Source organism: Monodelphis domestica, chromosome 4, assembly GCF_027887165.1.
Source record: "Monodelphis domestica isolate mMonDom1 chromosome 4, mMonDom1.pri, whole genome shotgun sequence".
NCBI lineage: Eukaryota > Metazoa > Chordata > Mammalia > Didelphimorphia > Didelphidae > Monodelphis > Monodelphis domestica.
In genome coordinates, this window is record NC_077230.1 from 241876185 (window position 1) to 241890791 (window position 14607).

Below are 14607 nucleotides of genomic sequence, written 5' to 3' on the forward strand. Positions count from 1 at the left end.
CCCCAGTTGGCAGCAGAAGCTGAAGGTGTAGGTGAAGGGAGCTGTGCTTCCTGCCCTGTTAGCAAGGTTTTCTGTAGCTACAACCTTTACCCTGGGATCAGAGTCAGCTGGATTCTTAAAGCTACTCTCAGTGCCGCCTATGAGGTATGGGTGTTGGAGATTGAGCTTCCCTCCCCTCTGAAAGCTTCTTATCTGCCCTATTTATAAGATTAGGCCAGGGTGGAGTTGATCTGCAGAGCTGGCTGTGCCCTGAGGCCAAAATCTTGAGAAATGGTGGGGGGTGGCAAGATGGATTGTTTTGGCTGTCACTAGGCTGCCCTCTCTGTGCTTCTCCTCCAGCTGTCTCCCTGCCACCTATATTCAATGCCCTGAGCCTGGCATGGCTGTGCCAGCAAGGCACTTCCTCTAAGCTAGAGTCCTTGCCCGCCCAGAGATTCCAGACACCACTGGAGACTCAGTACTGTAGGTGGGGAAAGGGTCCTGGGACCTTCTTTCTTCCTTTTCCTTGAACCCAAGAGTTCAAGAATTCAGGCTTTTTTGGGTTTACCTTTTAAGTTGAATCCAGCAGGAGTGTCCCCCAGCTCTGTCCTGTTGTTTGATTTGCTTTTCTGTACCCTCAAAGCACTTTGTTTTTGACTGGTGTGGAAGGGTTTTAGAGAGGTCTGGACTTTTGCTGCGTTTGCACCCCCATCTTGACTCCACCTCCTCATAATGTGTTCCTGCTAGTTTTCTGCATTATGTATTTATTTGGAAACAGAAGAAAGTAATTCAATCAGCAACCAGCATCTTTATTACATCAGGACTGTAGAGATAATTTTAGGGTTGTGACTTAAAATCTAAATGAATTGGTCGCCAGGGAAAAACCCCAAATAAAATACCCAAGTCAGACTGGAAATTTATGGCAATTTTAGTTAATATAGAGGGAAGGATTTTAAGGAGAAAGAGGGAAGAGGGTATAGGATTTCTCCCGCCTGGCCTGTGCCAGGGGGAGTTCAAGATCTCTGCCAATAGGTCTCTGAAGGAGATTAGAGGCTTCTAAGAGGATAAAATTTGGAAAGTAAAGGAGGGAGAACTCAGCCAAAAACTCACCACTGAACCAGACAATAGCTGTAGTCATGCCCAGATGTGGAAAGGTCCAGCATGCTGCCACCAGCCACCTCTCTGCCTCCGGGAGAGAGGAAGTGACCCGAAATATATAGGCCTTTTACTCTTGTGTCCCTTCTTCTAAATTTTCACAATTACCAATCATATCAGAGGCTTTTCTCCAGGACTGCCCATTCTTTAATTCTCATCTTCTTTGACTAGATTATATCTTTTTGAGTTACTTAACCCTTCTTTAAGTTCACCTTTTGTTAGTTACTTAACCTTTTTGTGATTAATTTACTTTTTATAGTTACTTAACACCTTTTTGTATTAAGATCTTAAAATAGACTTAGTTTAAAGTTATAGCTTCACTATAAAGAACTAAGTACCTTCTTTGTTCAATCAGGAGATTATAATTTCATCTTCTCCATAAAGTAAGATATAATTAGGGTGGAGTAATTTAAAGTTCAAAGCACTCAAACCTTGCATTACACATAAAGTTTATGGCATTTTTGCATTTCATTTTCTGTCCTCAGAACTCTGGAGAAGTTCAAGGGTTCTCTGTTTCCAAAGAATTAGTTTATGTTACAAGGAAGATCTAGTTCCAAGGCTCAGAACACCGAGGAGAAAAAAGTATAAATGGGAAGAAATAGTAGGTTGTACAGAATACAAGAGATAAAACTTTCAAAAAAGGAAGCAAAGAGAAAAGTGCCTAAAAGAAAGTGAAGATCTAAACATTTGTTTCTCATTCTCCTGCAAAAAGGCCTGCTGATATCAAGCACCAGGAAAGGGAGAATATCTTACTCTGAAGTGGATTACCAGAAACTCTTCAGCTAAATTACCATTATAAGTTTCATCTAATGGGACAGTTACATGGCTCAGTGGATAGAGCTCCAGGTCTGGGGACAAGAGGACCTGGGTTCAAATCTGACCTCAGACAGTTTCTAGCTGTATGACCCTGGACAAGTCACGTAAGCCCTTCCCATTCTTCTGCCTTGGAACCAATACTTATTAGTGTTGCTGCTTAGAAGATAAGGGTTTTAAGAAAAAAGTTTCATTATTGTCCATGTGCTGTGTAAGGAATGTACAAGGGAAGTGATGGGAAATAAATGTCTTTCACAACATTTATGAAAGAAAATGTCTTGCAGAAGATTATTAGAGCTTTAATAATTTGTGAATTAATTATTCACTGAGAGGCAAGATGGAGTTGTCCTAGATCAGAGCACAATGACATTCTCCTGAAGCCAAAGAGTTTATCTTCTTATCACACTCCTATATAAGTATTGTGCCCACATTTCAATAACTGAAAGGCAATATTGACTTCTTAGGCTAAGAAAGGTGGGAGGAAACCCAGCAGAAATTAGCTTCTCATTCTTAAGGGCTTTATTTTTTATTCTCAGAAGAGTTACTATACTATGTGACAGATAACAAAATTCTTATGTATTGAATAGAGACACTATTCACAGTTATAATCTACTCTAAAAAAAAGAAGCCTGTCTTGTTTCCTCCCTAGAGGTTGGGCCTTAGGATAGCTCATCTGTGGGATCACATAGATATCCAAGGCCTTTGTTGGCCTGAGGTCCTGAATAATTAATCATGTAATCTGTCCTTCCTGTGGCACTAGCTTTGTATGGAGGAGGAATAAGCTCAGTTTGATGTCCAGGGAAACAGTGAGGTTCTTTTTTAAATCCTGAAGGGAAAGATAGGAAATAGAAAAGTTACATCACTGAACAGGGATTGTCTTAATAAAACTACTGGCTGATATTTACATAATGATTAAATGTTTTACAAACATTATTTTTCTTGATCTTTTCAATAACTGTGAGCTAGGCAAAATCAGAATGTATTATCCCCATTTTTAAAAATGAGAAAATTCAAACTCAGAGGGTAAAATAATTTGCTCTTGGTCATTCTTACTTTCAAAATTGAGATAAAAACTTAGGTCTCTCCCAATGCCTAATATAGTGCATTTCCCCCGCCCCTGCCCCCCGCCCCCCACTGTACTGCACAAATATTAGGACTGTTCACACTGGAGAAAGTGGGGAACTGGTTATTTCAATAAAAAGAAATAACCTGTAGGGGAAAGGATAGGGTTCCTACAAGTAACTCAATGGGGAAAAAAGTCTATTCAAGGCTGGAAAAATCCTGGGGAATTTTAGCAATAGTGGATTCTGGAGGTAAAACATTCTAAAGCTCCCATTTGAAGTGGGCTTAATTTTAGTAGGTAGGAGCAGTGAATACTACTACCTCATTCCCAACCCTGCCCTCCACCTTAAAATACATACTACTTTGGGATGGAGGTAGCTTCTTTCTGTAGCTGGCACCAAAGGTTGTTTCAAAATAGTGACCAAACTAGAAAGGAAAACAGAGATATTGCAGTAAAAATTATGCAGCCAAGTCTCAAAGAACAGAGAAGCCTCCATGGCATTAGTAATAACAGAATTTACTTCAGCTTATATGGACTGGAGGGAGACTTTGCACCAAATATTCCCATGAGAAAAGTTCAAGTTTAAGTATTCAGTATGATTATGGGGGAAATCTACCCTTATCTAGGAACCACTGGTGTTTTAGGGCTGTGAGGACAGTTTTGAGACAGAATTAGTAGATAGGATAAAAATCCTATCTAGCTTGATGAGGAATCACATGGCATCTTTTGCGTCAGTTATCAAAAGATAATTTCCAATTTGTAGTTAGGGTATATATTCTCTTATAAGCACCATGTGGTTTTCCCTGATAAATAGGCCAAAAGAAGAAAAAGAAGTAAGTTTACCTTGGAAGGTAGAGGTTGTGGTTGTACAATTTTCTCAAGACTATACCTCTCCTGGTTCCAATTGCCCATTAAGGTAGGGTTGGAGTAAGAATTTTCATTGGTCGTACATCTCCATCCATACTGGAAAAACTTGGACATTTCATTCCAGTCTGTCCATACTTCACCATGGCCGTCTGCATGCATTAGGCAACCATATTGTGGATTTGTGATAAAGCAAGAAAAAGATAATTTCTAGGGAAAAGCAGAAAAAGGAAATCTTTATAACAGATAACAGAATTCCATTTTTTTCCCATTCTTTGTTCCACACAGTGAAATAAGAAACATTTTTTGGAAAGATATGAAGTTCAATAAAAGTTCGGGTTCCTGCCAAAGTTTGCTGCAGTCCATTGGGTAATAGCATTTTTGTTCCTGTTCTATCATGCACCAGTAGCTACTTATTTACCTGCTCTCACACTAAGCATAAATGGATGCCATTTAGCTAAGATGATTGTATTGGCAGGAGCTCCAGAAATTTTTAGGTTCCCAGAAATTCAATATAGATCTCAAAACAAACAAACAAAAAACCCTACCCCAAACAAAACAACTCAGAAAAAAAAAGAAATCAGCCCAATTCTACTTTTATATAACTCTAACAGAAAAATTTTCTTACATCAAGCCTACATTTACATCTTCACAGCCTCTACTCAATTGCTCATAGTTTCCCTCCCCCACCATCCCCACTCCCAGCTCTAGCTCTAGTTAAAGAACCTATTTCCACTATTACAATCCTTCCAATAATTGCTGACAGTTATCATGTTCTCCCAAGTCTGATCAGACCTCAGGTTCAGAAACAAGAAAATACCTGGTCTGAGCTAAAGGGAGATGATCTGCAATAAAATGTCCTGCTTGGAATTTTTTCAGAACAGTAAGTGAAACCTTGACTTTTCTCTTCCATTTCTCACTCTTCACAAGAGATGCCAGGTCATCAAACCTAGATTTTTAAGGTTTCAACCTACAGCAAATCAGAATCTTCACCCTACTAGTTTGTTTGAATTTTTGTGGCCATGATAAAAAGGCCACTCCCAATATTTTAGGCTAAGCTGATGAAACTAAGCATAAACGAAACAGTAAGACTAAGCAAAAAGGTCATGACCTCTCTTTGTGAAGTTTGCTGTTCCCAGGCAGCAGGATAACTAAAGTGAGCTGTGATCTGATGTTCAGAGGACCTACCCCTCAAACCGAAACTAACCTTTTATCCTCTTAGTCTTGTAGTAGTGGAATAGTGGAATAGTGAGTAGGACGGTTCTTTCCCTAATATGGCAGGGGAATCAGAGGATTTAGGGCCGAAGGGTCATCTAATCCCATTCGAATGAACAAACATTTATTAAGTAAGTACCTATTTTGTATGTGCAAACACCTCAAGTATTACTGAGTTTAGATTGCCTAATTTCAAGAAAGGAGGCAGCACTAACGATGGGCGGGACTCCAACCTTTATTTATGTCTTACAACTAGAGGCCCAGATGAGAAATGACTTGCTTAAGGTTGACCCAGCCAGTAGAAGGCAAAGAGCAGAATTAGGATAAAGTTATTGGGAAAAGCTCAGGTTGAGGGGACTCTTCACAGTCAGTAGTGGAAACGGTGCTCGATCTGGAACCCAGAGGAACTGGGTTGGACTCCAAAGCTCTACTTATACACTTACTACCTACTACCTGTGTGACCCTCGCAAGTCACTGGGCTTTTCTGAGCCTCTAAAATGTGGAGTCTAAGATTCGTCCCAAGATAAGGGATGGAGGCAGGGAAGTTGGTGACCCGGAACATGGCTTGGGCGATTGCTTGTGACGTCACGGCGGTGCTGACGAAATCAGCTCGCGCTTGGCTAGACCTGGGGGAAGGAGTAGTTTTACCTTTTTGGAAAAGTCCATCACATTTGCGGTCATGGTCATCACCACCACTACCCCTCTCTCTTGTTGTCAAGACAACCAGAGCTGTATCGCGTCATCATTCGGCGACCGGGGAAGAGTTGGCCCGGCAGCAGGAAGGGGAAGTGACAGATGACGTATGATACTCAAGGTTGGGCGAATGGATGCGAACTGAGGCACCATGGTCACTCGCCGCTTCCTGCTGGTTGGGGAAGGGAATTTCTCCTACGCCGCTGCCCTGAGTGAGGTCGAAGAGCCCGGCACTAGTCTCGTAGCCTCCTGCCCTCAAGGACCCACCGCCCTGGCAGGGAATCCAGTATTCCAGGAGAACCTACTACGCCTACGCGAGCGAGGTAGCGAGGCCCCGCCCGTCATCGAAGCCCCGCCTCACCGACAATAATGAGACCCCGCCTCCTCCCGAAACCTCTCCCCCTTCTGTCTTGTGGTCCTTCTTGCCTTTGAACATACTCAATCTTGGGACTCTTTTTAAATTTTTTTTAAACACCCCTCCCCCCCAATATGGGTTGAGGCGTGGGAATGCACTTTCATTTTCTGACTTTTTCCTATTCCTGGAACCTTTTCCCTCTGCTCAGACTACAGATATCCCTTGTTTCCTTTAATCCCCCCCCCCAAAAAAATTCCACCTTTTATGGTAAACCTTCCCTTACCCTTCTGCTTTCCAGTGCTTTTTCTCTTTTAATGATTTCCCATCTATTCCTGCATACAGCTTGCTTTTGCATATATTTGTTTGCATGTTGTCTCCTTTATAGATGAGGACAGGGACTGTCATGCCTCCTTTTTTTTCTCCATAGAGCTTCCTTAGCACACTGTATGACACATAGTTGTTCGTCTTCCTTTTTTCCCCCAAAGAGGACCAGTGACATCATGGGGTGATGTTCTGACTTGTGCATGAATTGGATTTAAGTGAGACTGAGAGGCACAGCCATCAACCTCACTCCCTTCAAGAATCATCTAAGTTCAATGGGAAGACAAGAGTTAGGACATTTGGCAATGGCTGAGGAGGCAGTTGATGATCTTGATGTCTTCAATATCTTACCAAGCTCTAAGCTCTCCAAAGTATCTACTTCAGCCAATTTCATGGCTGTTGGAACACATTGTTCTCCTCTGCCCATTCTGACTTATAAGGGGGGCATCTTCACATGCTTGGTAGATATCCCCTAAGTTATTAATGGATTGATTTGAAACCTGTCAGTTACCCTCTACCTCATCTAATCTGTCTACTGATACTGTGTTACTGGGGTGTGGCTGCTGTGAGTACAACAACTTCTTGGAGCTATAGGTGAGAGTTGGGTGAAAGGAAGATATTAAAAATAGATGAGCAGCCCAGAAAAATGATTGGCAAGCTGTCAGCTAGGTGGCACAGTGGATAGAGGCTGGGCCTAGAGTCAGGAAGATTCATCTTCTGGCACATGGTAGGTCCTTAATAAATATTTGTCAAATTGAATAGCTGGAGGAATATCTTTCTATCCTGTGCTGAATTGCATATGATCTCCATGCTCCTTGCTTTTTATATTCCCCTTTATAACTCCTCTTTCTTCCCCAGGTGCTGAAGTACGATTTGGGGTGGACTGCACCCAGCTAGCAGATGCCTTTGCAATGGATGGCTGGAAGTTTGATCGCATTTATTTCAACTTCCCCCACTGTGGACGGAAAGCTGGAGTAGCTAAGAACAGGGAGCTGCTTGCTAGATTTTTTCAGAGGTAAGATGTGACTGAGTTCTTTACTAGCATGTAGTGCATTAAGAGTATGTGATGGGGGCAGCTGGGTAGTTCAGTGGATTGAGAGCTAGGCCTAGAGATGGGAGGTCCTAGGATCAAATCTGGCCTTAGACACTTCCCAGCTGTGTGACCCTGGGCAAGTCACTTTACCCCCATTGCCTAGCCCTTACTATTCTTCTGCCTTGGAACCAATGCACAGTATTGATTCCAAGACAGAAGGTAAGAGTTTAAAAAAAAACTGTGGCAGTGGTCCTAGAGGAATGATTGACATATGAAATAATGAGAAGGCAGAGCAAAAGAATATATAACCTAGGACCCACCCCGCCAACTGACTTGTACAAAATTTGAGTGTGATTGTGTTGTATTTTCAGTGGATGTTTACATAAATATATATTTCTTTTCAATGTGGTTATGATATATAGGAAGTGATAAAATTTGTGGTACAGGCAATAAAATAACTATGGGAAACCAGGCAGGGGAGAGAAGAATATGGGAAAAGCTGTCCAGGTGAAGTATCATGTTGGAGGTAGGAGTTAGATTGAGCATTGGAATATAAATTTATAGCTGGTAGGGACATTAGGGATCATCTAGTCCAACATTTTCATTTTATAGGTGAAGAAACAGACTCAGAAAAATTAAGTGACTTGCCCAGGGTCTTACAGTTAGTGTTAGAAAGAGAATTCTTAGAAGGAAGCATCAATTTTGTATTTGGAGTCTAGAGGGAGAATGTGTAAGGTAGGGAGAAATTCCTGGAACAAGAACATGTTCAAGGTACTTCTGTGATCAAGATCTATAGTGCAGCATAGCATTGAAGTGATATGTTTTATGTTAACTGTTAGGGAATTTAAAACATACTTAGGAAAATGAAATCTGATCACATTTTACAGCAGTTTTGTACACATTGGTCCTTCTAGTATGAACATTATTAATGCTTCTGGTTAAAAAAAATACTATGTAAATATTTGTAAGTAGATTTCATTTTATTCTCATTTTCCTGCATTTGTAGTCAGATTTCTTAAAAGTTTGGTTCATAAAAGACAGTCTTAAAATTTAGTTATATTGGTGGTACACATGGTTATTTCTAACTGATACTGAGTAATAACTCTTCTTTTCCTGTAGCTGTACTGATGTCCTTGCAGAGAGAGGAGAGGTCCATGTGGCACTCTGCAGGGGACAAGGTGGAACTCCTGCTGATTGTCCTAAGAGAGAATGGCACAATAGTTGGCAAGTAGTAGCAATGGCAGCTAGAGGAGGACTCATCTTGAGCAATGTTCATCCTTTCAACTCTGAGGCTGTACCAGGGTACAAGTGCACTGGGTACAGGTATTAAGCTACAGTGGTTAAAACCAAGCTTTTAAATGGAGCCATAACATTTTCTCTGACATTTTTTAAATCAGTTCCTTGGGAATGCTTATTCCCTCTTGCATTCACTGCATACTTAGGATCTCTTGTTTTGCCAGGAGTCAGAACAAATCTTTCCATGTTGAAGGTGCTTTGAATCATGTCTTTACCCGGAGTTTACCTTTTAAAGAATCTCAGCCCATGATCTGCAGAGTCAGACTGGATGACCATTGGCTTACCTTTCCTGTACCAGAAGCACTAGTAGGAAAGATAAACAGGTAATCTCTTATTTTCTGGAAATATCATCCATTTCATAATGTGCACTAATTAACTTGCTGGAAGCTCTGTATCCTATAGATGCTAAATGGTTAATGATGATAATGATCCCTATAAAATTATCTATCTGGAATTCCCTAGATTCTAAGTAATTACAATTGCCACATTTTTTAGTGTCACACATAAAGTAGTAGTTGAGATTTTGAATTCAGTATGCATTTTTGTTTATAGTGAAAGATAGAAGCTAGACCTGTGATTTCATTGGCACAGAGAGCTCCTCTTCTCTGCAACATAAAGCCTTAGAGCAGCGGTTCTCAACCTCTCAATTTGTAGCCATGAGAATACATAATGCATATCAGGTATTTACATTCCAAATCATAACTAGCAAAATTACAGTTTTGAAGTAGCCACCAAAATAATTTTTTGGTTTGGGGTCACCCAACATGAGGAACTGTATTGCAGGATCACGGCATTAGAAAGGTTGAGAACCACTGCCTTAGAGAATTGCCCAGAGCACTAAAAGGCTCATTGATTAGCCTAAGGTCACATAGGTTTTGAACCAGGCCTTCTTGACTTTATGCTCTTCTCTCAGTGGAGTTTCTTTTATTTCTTAAGCCTACTTCTTAAGCTTATGGTTAACTCCTTTTGCTATTTGTTATTCTTCTTTTTAACTTCACCAAAACAATAGTGATTTTTTTTTTTGAAACTTAGAAAATTATTGCTCTTTTGTATCAAACAGGGGTTTCCTTGAAATTAATTCAAGTCATCCTGTTAGGACCATAAATGAAAAACTGATTGCTGAACTGGGTAAAATGTTTTCACTTCGAAGGCTAAAATGCCCCACTTCTCTGCTTCCAGAGAAAAGCTATTGTAATCACTTTGCCTGGAGTTCTGACTCTTTATCAGCTCCATTTTGGATCATTCCCCAAAAAGAAAAAATTCTGCATTCTGAGTTTTCTGCTGCTGAAACGACGTGTGATATGGAGGAGCTTCTGGTGTCATTTTCAAGGCTTCATCTTCAGAAACATCTTGAGTGGAAGAGGGAACAAGAGGGCCAGAAGAGAATTGAAAGCCCAACAAAGTTTTCTCTCAGACCTTCCCTCTTAGTTCATGCACAGGATATCATCCAAAGACACGACTTCCTCCCAGGGTCTCTGCATATCCTCAGTGGTCCTGTTTTTAGGAAATGTCTTATTTCACCTTTCATGCTGCCAACATTTCATGAGACTTTATTTGTTTATGGGTTTGATAAAAAAACAAGTGATTCTTGTCTTCACTTATTCCTGGAAAACCTGAAATGCTCTTTACATGACCTTCTGACTCAGAGATTGCCAGATGGCCCTGAACTGAGCAGCTCTCTGACATTTAAGCTTCAGGAAAACAAAAAAGATTATGTGATTTATGTGAAGCCTCGCAATTTTGGTCCAGTTGAAATTGTGGGTTTGGTTATTGGATCTGTTATAACATCTGCTACAAGCCAGATATACAAAGACCTGGATTTTGTATTTGCATCTGTGAACTTGGACCTTTTAGTCATGCTGGTATGGGGGATCTCTGACTGGAGAATTTTGTGGACTTTTGACCACCGTTTTCTGGATCATTTTGCCTCTGGGAAAGTAGAACCCTTTAAGACTTTTTCCCTCTATCCTCCATCTTATGTTCATGATGTTAGCTTTTGGCTAGATGGGGAAAGAGGATTTGATGAAGTGGAATTTCACACTGTGGCTCGAGCTGTATCTCAGGATATGATCACATCCATACAGCTCCTTAATCGCTTCCAACACCCAAAAACTGGGCAGATAAGCCTTTGCTACAGACTGACTTACCAGACTTGTGACAGAGCTCTAAGTCACCAGCAGGCAATAATGATTCAAAACAAGTTCAGGACTGAGATACAGCAATGTCTACATGTGACAGTAAGGTAGCCTTGTGGAATTATGTCATTTTTCTTCAAGCATTGGCATTATTGAAAAGGATAATACCTGTTGTTTCTACTTTAAAAACTGTACCTCATTTTATAACTAGTGATTATTTTGCTGAGCTACTCACATCTCAGCCTTCTGCATTCTGATTTGTCTCCATTATTTAATTGAAACTACTATCTCCAAGTTACTAACAATCTTGTAGCTCCTAAATGCAATGCTCTTTTTCAGACATCATTCTTCTTGACTTTTCTGTGTTTTTTTATATTGCTGACAACTCCTTCTTCCTAAATACACAGTCCCCGTGCTTTGTTTTATGATTGTGCTTTCTATTCACATTATTGTAGTTGTGTATTTTTTTTCTTGGCTCTGCTTATTTCATGCTGTTATATGTATAATTATAAATTCTTGAACCTCAAAAAAACCTACATTACCCAAAATTCTTTTCTGTATTACCTAGAATCCTTTTCCCTTTTCCTATGACCGTTTTTTGTGTGTGATTGTATTTAAGTGGCTTTAACTCCTACCTCTCTTTGACCTGCAACCAGGCTGAGTTCAGGTAGCTTTTTAATTCTAGTTATTATTAATAAAACTTTTGAAATATAATAGTTATTATATATTTTAATCTTTATATTTTTTGGCTAACCTACAAAGGGATAGAATTCTCAAATATTTTTAAGAGAGGTTTTCAGTTAAGTTAGTAAGTTTTTCACTGGCCACCCAGCCCGCCTGCCTTTGCACCATGGTGGCCACTGCTACTCCACCCTCTGCCTGCTGTTACCACCACTGCTGCTGTTTTCCTGCTTCTTGCCTCCCAACCCTGCTGCTCCTGGCACCCCCTTGTGTACCCGTCCAGTGTGCTGATCTTCTGCTGCCTCCCACTAATATCTCTGAGTCAAGTCTCTGCACAGAGGATGATGTATAAAAATCTTTCCACCCCAATCCCTTTCTACACTCCATGTGAGTTTTTCTGGCCTGCCATAGCCATTTTTCAGTGTGGAGAAAAGAAACCCCATACCTTCTAATTTTCAAGCAGATTTTTTTTTAAGCTGACCTTGGACTCCTAGTTTAGAAGGGTGTTACTAAAGGTTTTTCACAGTTAGTTCCAAATCATTGAATTTAAAGTCAGTTTGGGGAAATAAGCCTGCTTTTTTTCTTCTTTCTCTTGACCCAAAACACCAAGGAACAGTACTTTTTCTATTGTAAATAAATAATTATTTGGGCAAAGAAAAATGCATCTGCAAAAAGAAAAGGAGCTCAGAACTTTTAGGAACGCCAATCAACTGAGATGGGGAGACAGTTCAATGGAACCTTAGAGAAAAGCAGTTAAGAAGCTCCAACTGCCTGATACTTATATTCCTTGGCTTTCTCTACCTTAAGGTGGAAGACAGACCCCTTTGTCTCCTCTCTAGCCATTGCCTTCTACATAGACTGTGAGCTGAAGAGAAATTTGGTTTAGCCCAGAAGAAAGTTGTCAGCAGTGTTGTTAATATCTACCCTTAGGGGAAGATAATGTGTTTCTTGAATTGACTATACTTCAAATCTTCAATCAACAAGATAACTTGGAAATTAGGGAGATCCTAATTCCCTTCCCCCCCCCCAATCTCTTCCTATCCCCTCTCCCCAAAAGAATAACAAATCATTTAGTTAGAGGACTGGTTGTGGGATTTGGTTATTAGGGGAAATCTTCAAATTACCATCTGTGAGAAGATCATTACCCCAGACAGTTGAAAGGAACAGGAAGTAGTGTATGGGAGGGGCTCAAGAATATTCAGTATCTTCCTTAGCTTGCTTCCTGGTGCAACTTCTCTAAAATTCCCCACTACTATAATTCACCAAGTTTGTTTCCCTCAAAATTTTGCCTCCTCGTTTACTCTGTAAAGAGATCCCATTCAGAGTCTTTTTTTTTTATTTTGAGGAATAATGCTATTAAAAAGCATAGCTCAGTTTCTTGCCCACCTCAAACAGCTTCCATTTCCAGAGGGCCTTTTAGAGCTCATGCAGATAATAGCTTTAGAGTGTGTTTTCTTCTGATCCTGAAGGTTTCTGTGCTGATTGGATACCTTGCAATTGGGAGCTTGACTAATAGTAAGATTCTAGGGGAGATGTATCTCCTTTCATCCCATTGTCATTTTGGCCTGCCCAGTTTCTGCATCATATCCCATATGGGATTTCTTTACATTCTGCCCAGTACTTCTATCAGAAACTTCAGAGCTCTGACAAAAGAAATGCGAATGGATGATAAATACTGGGGGAAGGGAAGAAAACTTTAAAAGAGATCTGGAAGTTTATTGCTAAGTATTTTGAGTTTATTCTCCTCCTATAATATAGAACAAGTCTATTGGAATTGGTAAAAAGGATTTTGACTGTGCTTCCTGCCTGCACCTTCTCATTTGCTTATTGTATTTACTGATTGCTTTAAGGTTTAATTTTAACTTTTATCAGTATTAAGCTAATCGATATCTTTCTGTAATACTGAATCATTTTAAGCTACTATGTTTTGCCAATATTGATCTTTAATTTGTACCTTTACCTTTGCTGGAGAACAAAATATTGTATAAGCCCATGAACATCTTGCCCCCAAAACCCTTGTCATTAGATCCATTGAAGATCACATGTTGCCTTTGTTAATTGTCACAATGGATGGATGGATGGATTTCAACAAAACTGGTTAAATTATATGCAACCTTTAGAGAATTTAATGAGCTAAGAATTTAAATCGTAATCCTAAGGGGTCTTCAGAAATAATTTTAGTAACTAGTGGTTTCTGAATGGATGATTTAAAAAAATATTTATATATACATATATATTATAAAGAATGTTGTATATAAAGCAGAAAGTCAAAAAGAGCTTCTGTGCATGCATAATAATTTAACTCTTCAGTTTAATTTACTTCCATCAAAACAATCTAGATTTCTTGGTGATGTTATAGACCCAAATAAGTTTTACTTTGTTTAAAAATATATTTGCCAAGATTGAAAGATTTGCTATATCTGTAAAAATTGTGACAAATATCCATCAGTTCATAGGTTTTTTAAAATATCACACAGCAACTCATATGAAATATGATATTGAGTTTGTTATTATCATTAACTGGGCTATTGTGAATTTTAGGGACTTTGATACTTCTTTGAATGTGCATTATCTACTGTGTTACTGTTTTATTCTGAAAAATCATTTGCACTCACACAGTGGTTCATGGCCAAGTTAAAAAGGAAAGGATCTCATTTTTTGGTGAGAAACCTTTGTATTCTACCTCTCCTTGGCTGACACAGTGTGTCACTGATTGTAAGCTATATATTTTTGATTTTTAAAACTTTTTTTATTATTGTTTTTCCTTGCATGTGCAATATAGAATCTCAGGGTTTTTCTCTCCTTTTTGTATTTGAAGCACATGTCAGCAGTATTGAGAAGATTTTTCTTTAACTTTTTTGATTTTGCAGTAATTAAGTTTAAAATACATTTGTTCTAATATTAATGCATACCCAAAAAGCTTTAGACTATAAAAATATATTCAAATATAATTTGTTATGTCATAATGAATGTACACAAAATATGTATGAATTTTTGCTGTGAA

At 39.4% G+C, this 14607-nt stretch overlaps 2 protein-coding genes across 5 annotated transcripts; one reads left to right on the top strand and one right to left on the bottom strand.

Moving 5' to 3' along the window:
• Positions 1-2230: 2230 nt before the first annotated feature.
• CFAP68 (cilia and flagella associated protein 68) lies at positions 2231-5872 on the bottom strand. 2 transcript variants are annotated; one of them, XM_007494843.3, is made up of 4 exons: positions 5738-5872; positions 3854-4084; positions 3369-3435; positions 2231-2773 (listed from the first exon to the last, which is right to left on the bottom strand). In XM_007494843.3, the coding sequence occupies exons 1-4, from the start codon at positions 5774-5776 to the stop codon at positions 2607-2609; spliced, it is 504 nt and encodes a 167-aa protein (XP_007494905.2). In that variant the 5' UTR covers positions 5777-5872; the 3' UTR covers positions 2231-2606. The 2 variants fall into 2 exon arrangements, with proteins under 2 accessions (XP_007494905.2, XP_007494904.2); XM_007494842.3 differs by lacking the exon at positions 5738-5872 and adding an exon at positions 4695-4948.
• FDXACB1 (ferredoxin-fold anticodon binding domain containing 1) lies at positions 5056-14346 on the top strand. Of its 3 annotated transcripts, none has more exons than XM_007494841.3 (5): positions 5056-5220; positions 7317-7473; positions 8611-8814; positions 8952-9110; positions 9848-14346. In XM_007494841.3, exons 1-5 carry the CDS (start codon positions 5202-5204, stop codon positions 11031-11033), a joined length of 1725 nt encoding a protein of 574 aa, XP_007494903.1. In that variant the 5' UTR covers positions 5056-5201; the 3' UTR covers positions 11034-14346. The 3 variants fall into 3 exon arrangements, with proteins under 3 accessions (XP_007494903.1, XP_001381353.1, XP_056650391.1); XM_001381316.5 differs by lacking the exon at positions 5056-5220 and adding an exon at positions 5934-6105; XM_056794413.1 differs by lacking the exon at positions 5056-5220 and adding an exon at positions 6168-7185.
• Positions 14347-14607: the final 261 nt, after the last annotated feature.

What these genes read in the sequence shown, in the direction of transcription:
- CFAP68 (XM_007494842.3), bottom strand. Translation starts at nt 4,787, where the DNA reads ATGGAAGAGAAAAGTCAAGGTTTCACTTACTGTTCTGAAAAAATTCCA. An exon ending in CACAACCTCTACCTTCCAAG is followed by an intron (nt 3,436 to 3,853) that starts GTAAACTTACTT and finishes TTTCCTTTCTAG; the next exon opens with TTTGGTCACTATTTTGAAAC. An exon ending in GCTACCTCCATCCCAAAGTA is followed by an intron (nt 2,774 to 3,368) that starts GTATGTATTTTA and finishes CTTTCCCTTCAG; the next exon opens with GATTTAAAAAAGAACCTCAC.
- FDXACB1 (XM_001381316.5), top strand. Translation starts at nt 5,934, where the DNA reads ATGGTCACTCGCCGCTTCCTGCTGGTTGGGGAAGGGAATTTCTCCTAC. An exon ending in ACTACGCCTACGCGAGCGAG is followed by an intron (nt 6,106 to 7,316) that starts GTAGCGAGGCCC and finishes TTTCTTCCCCAG; the next exon opens with GTGCTGAAGTACGATTTGGG. An exon ending in TACAAGTGCACTGGGTACAG is followed by an intron (nt 8,815 to 8,951) that starts GTATTAAGCTAC and finishes TTGTTTTGCCAG; the next exon opens with GAGTCAGAACAAATCTTTCC.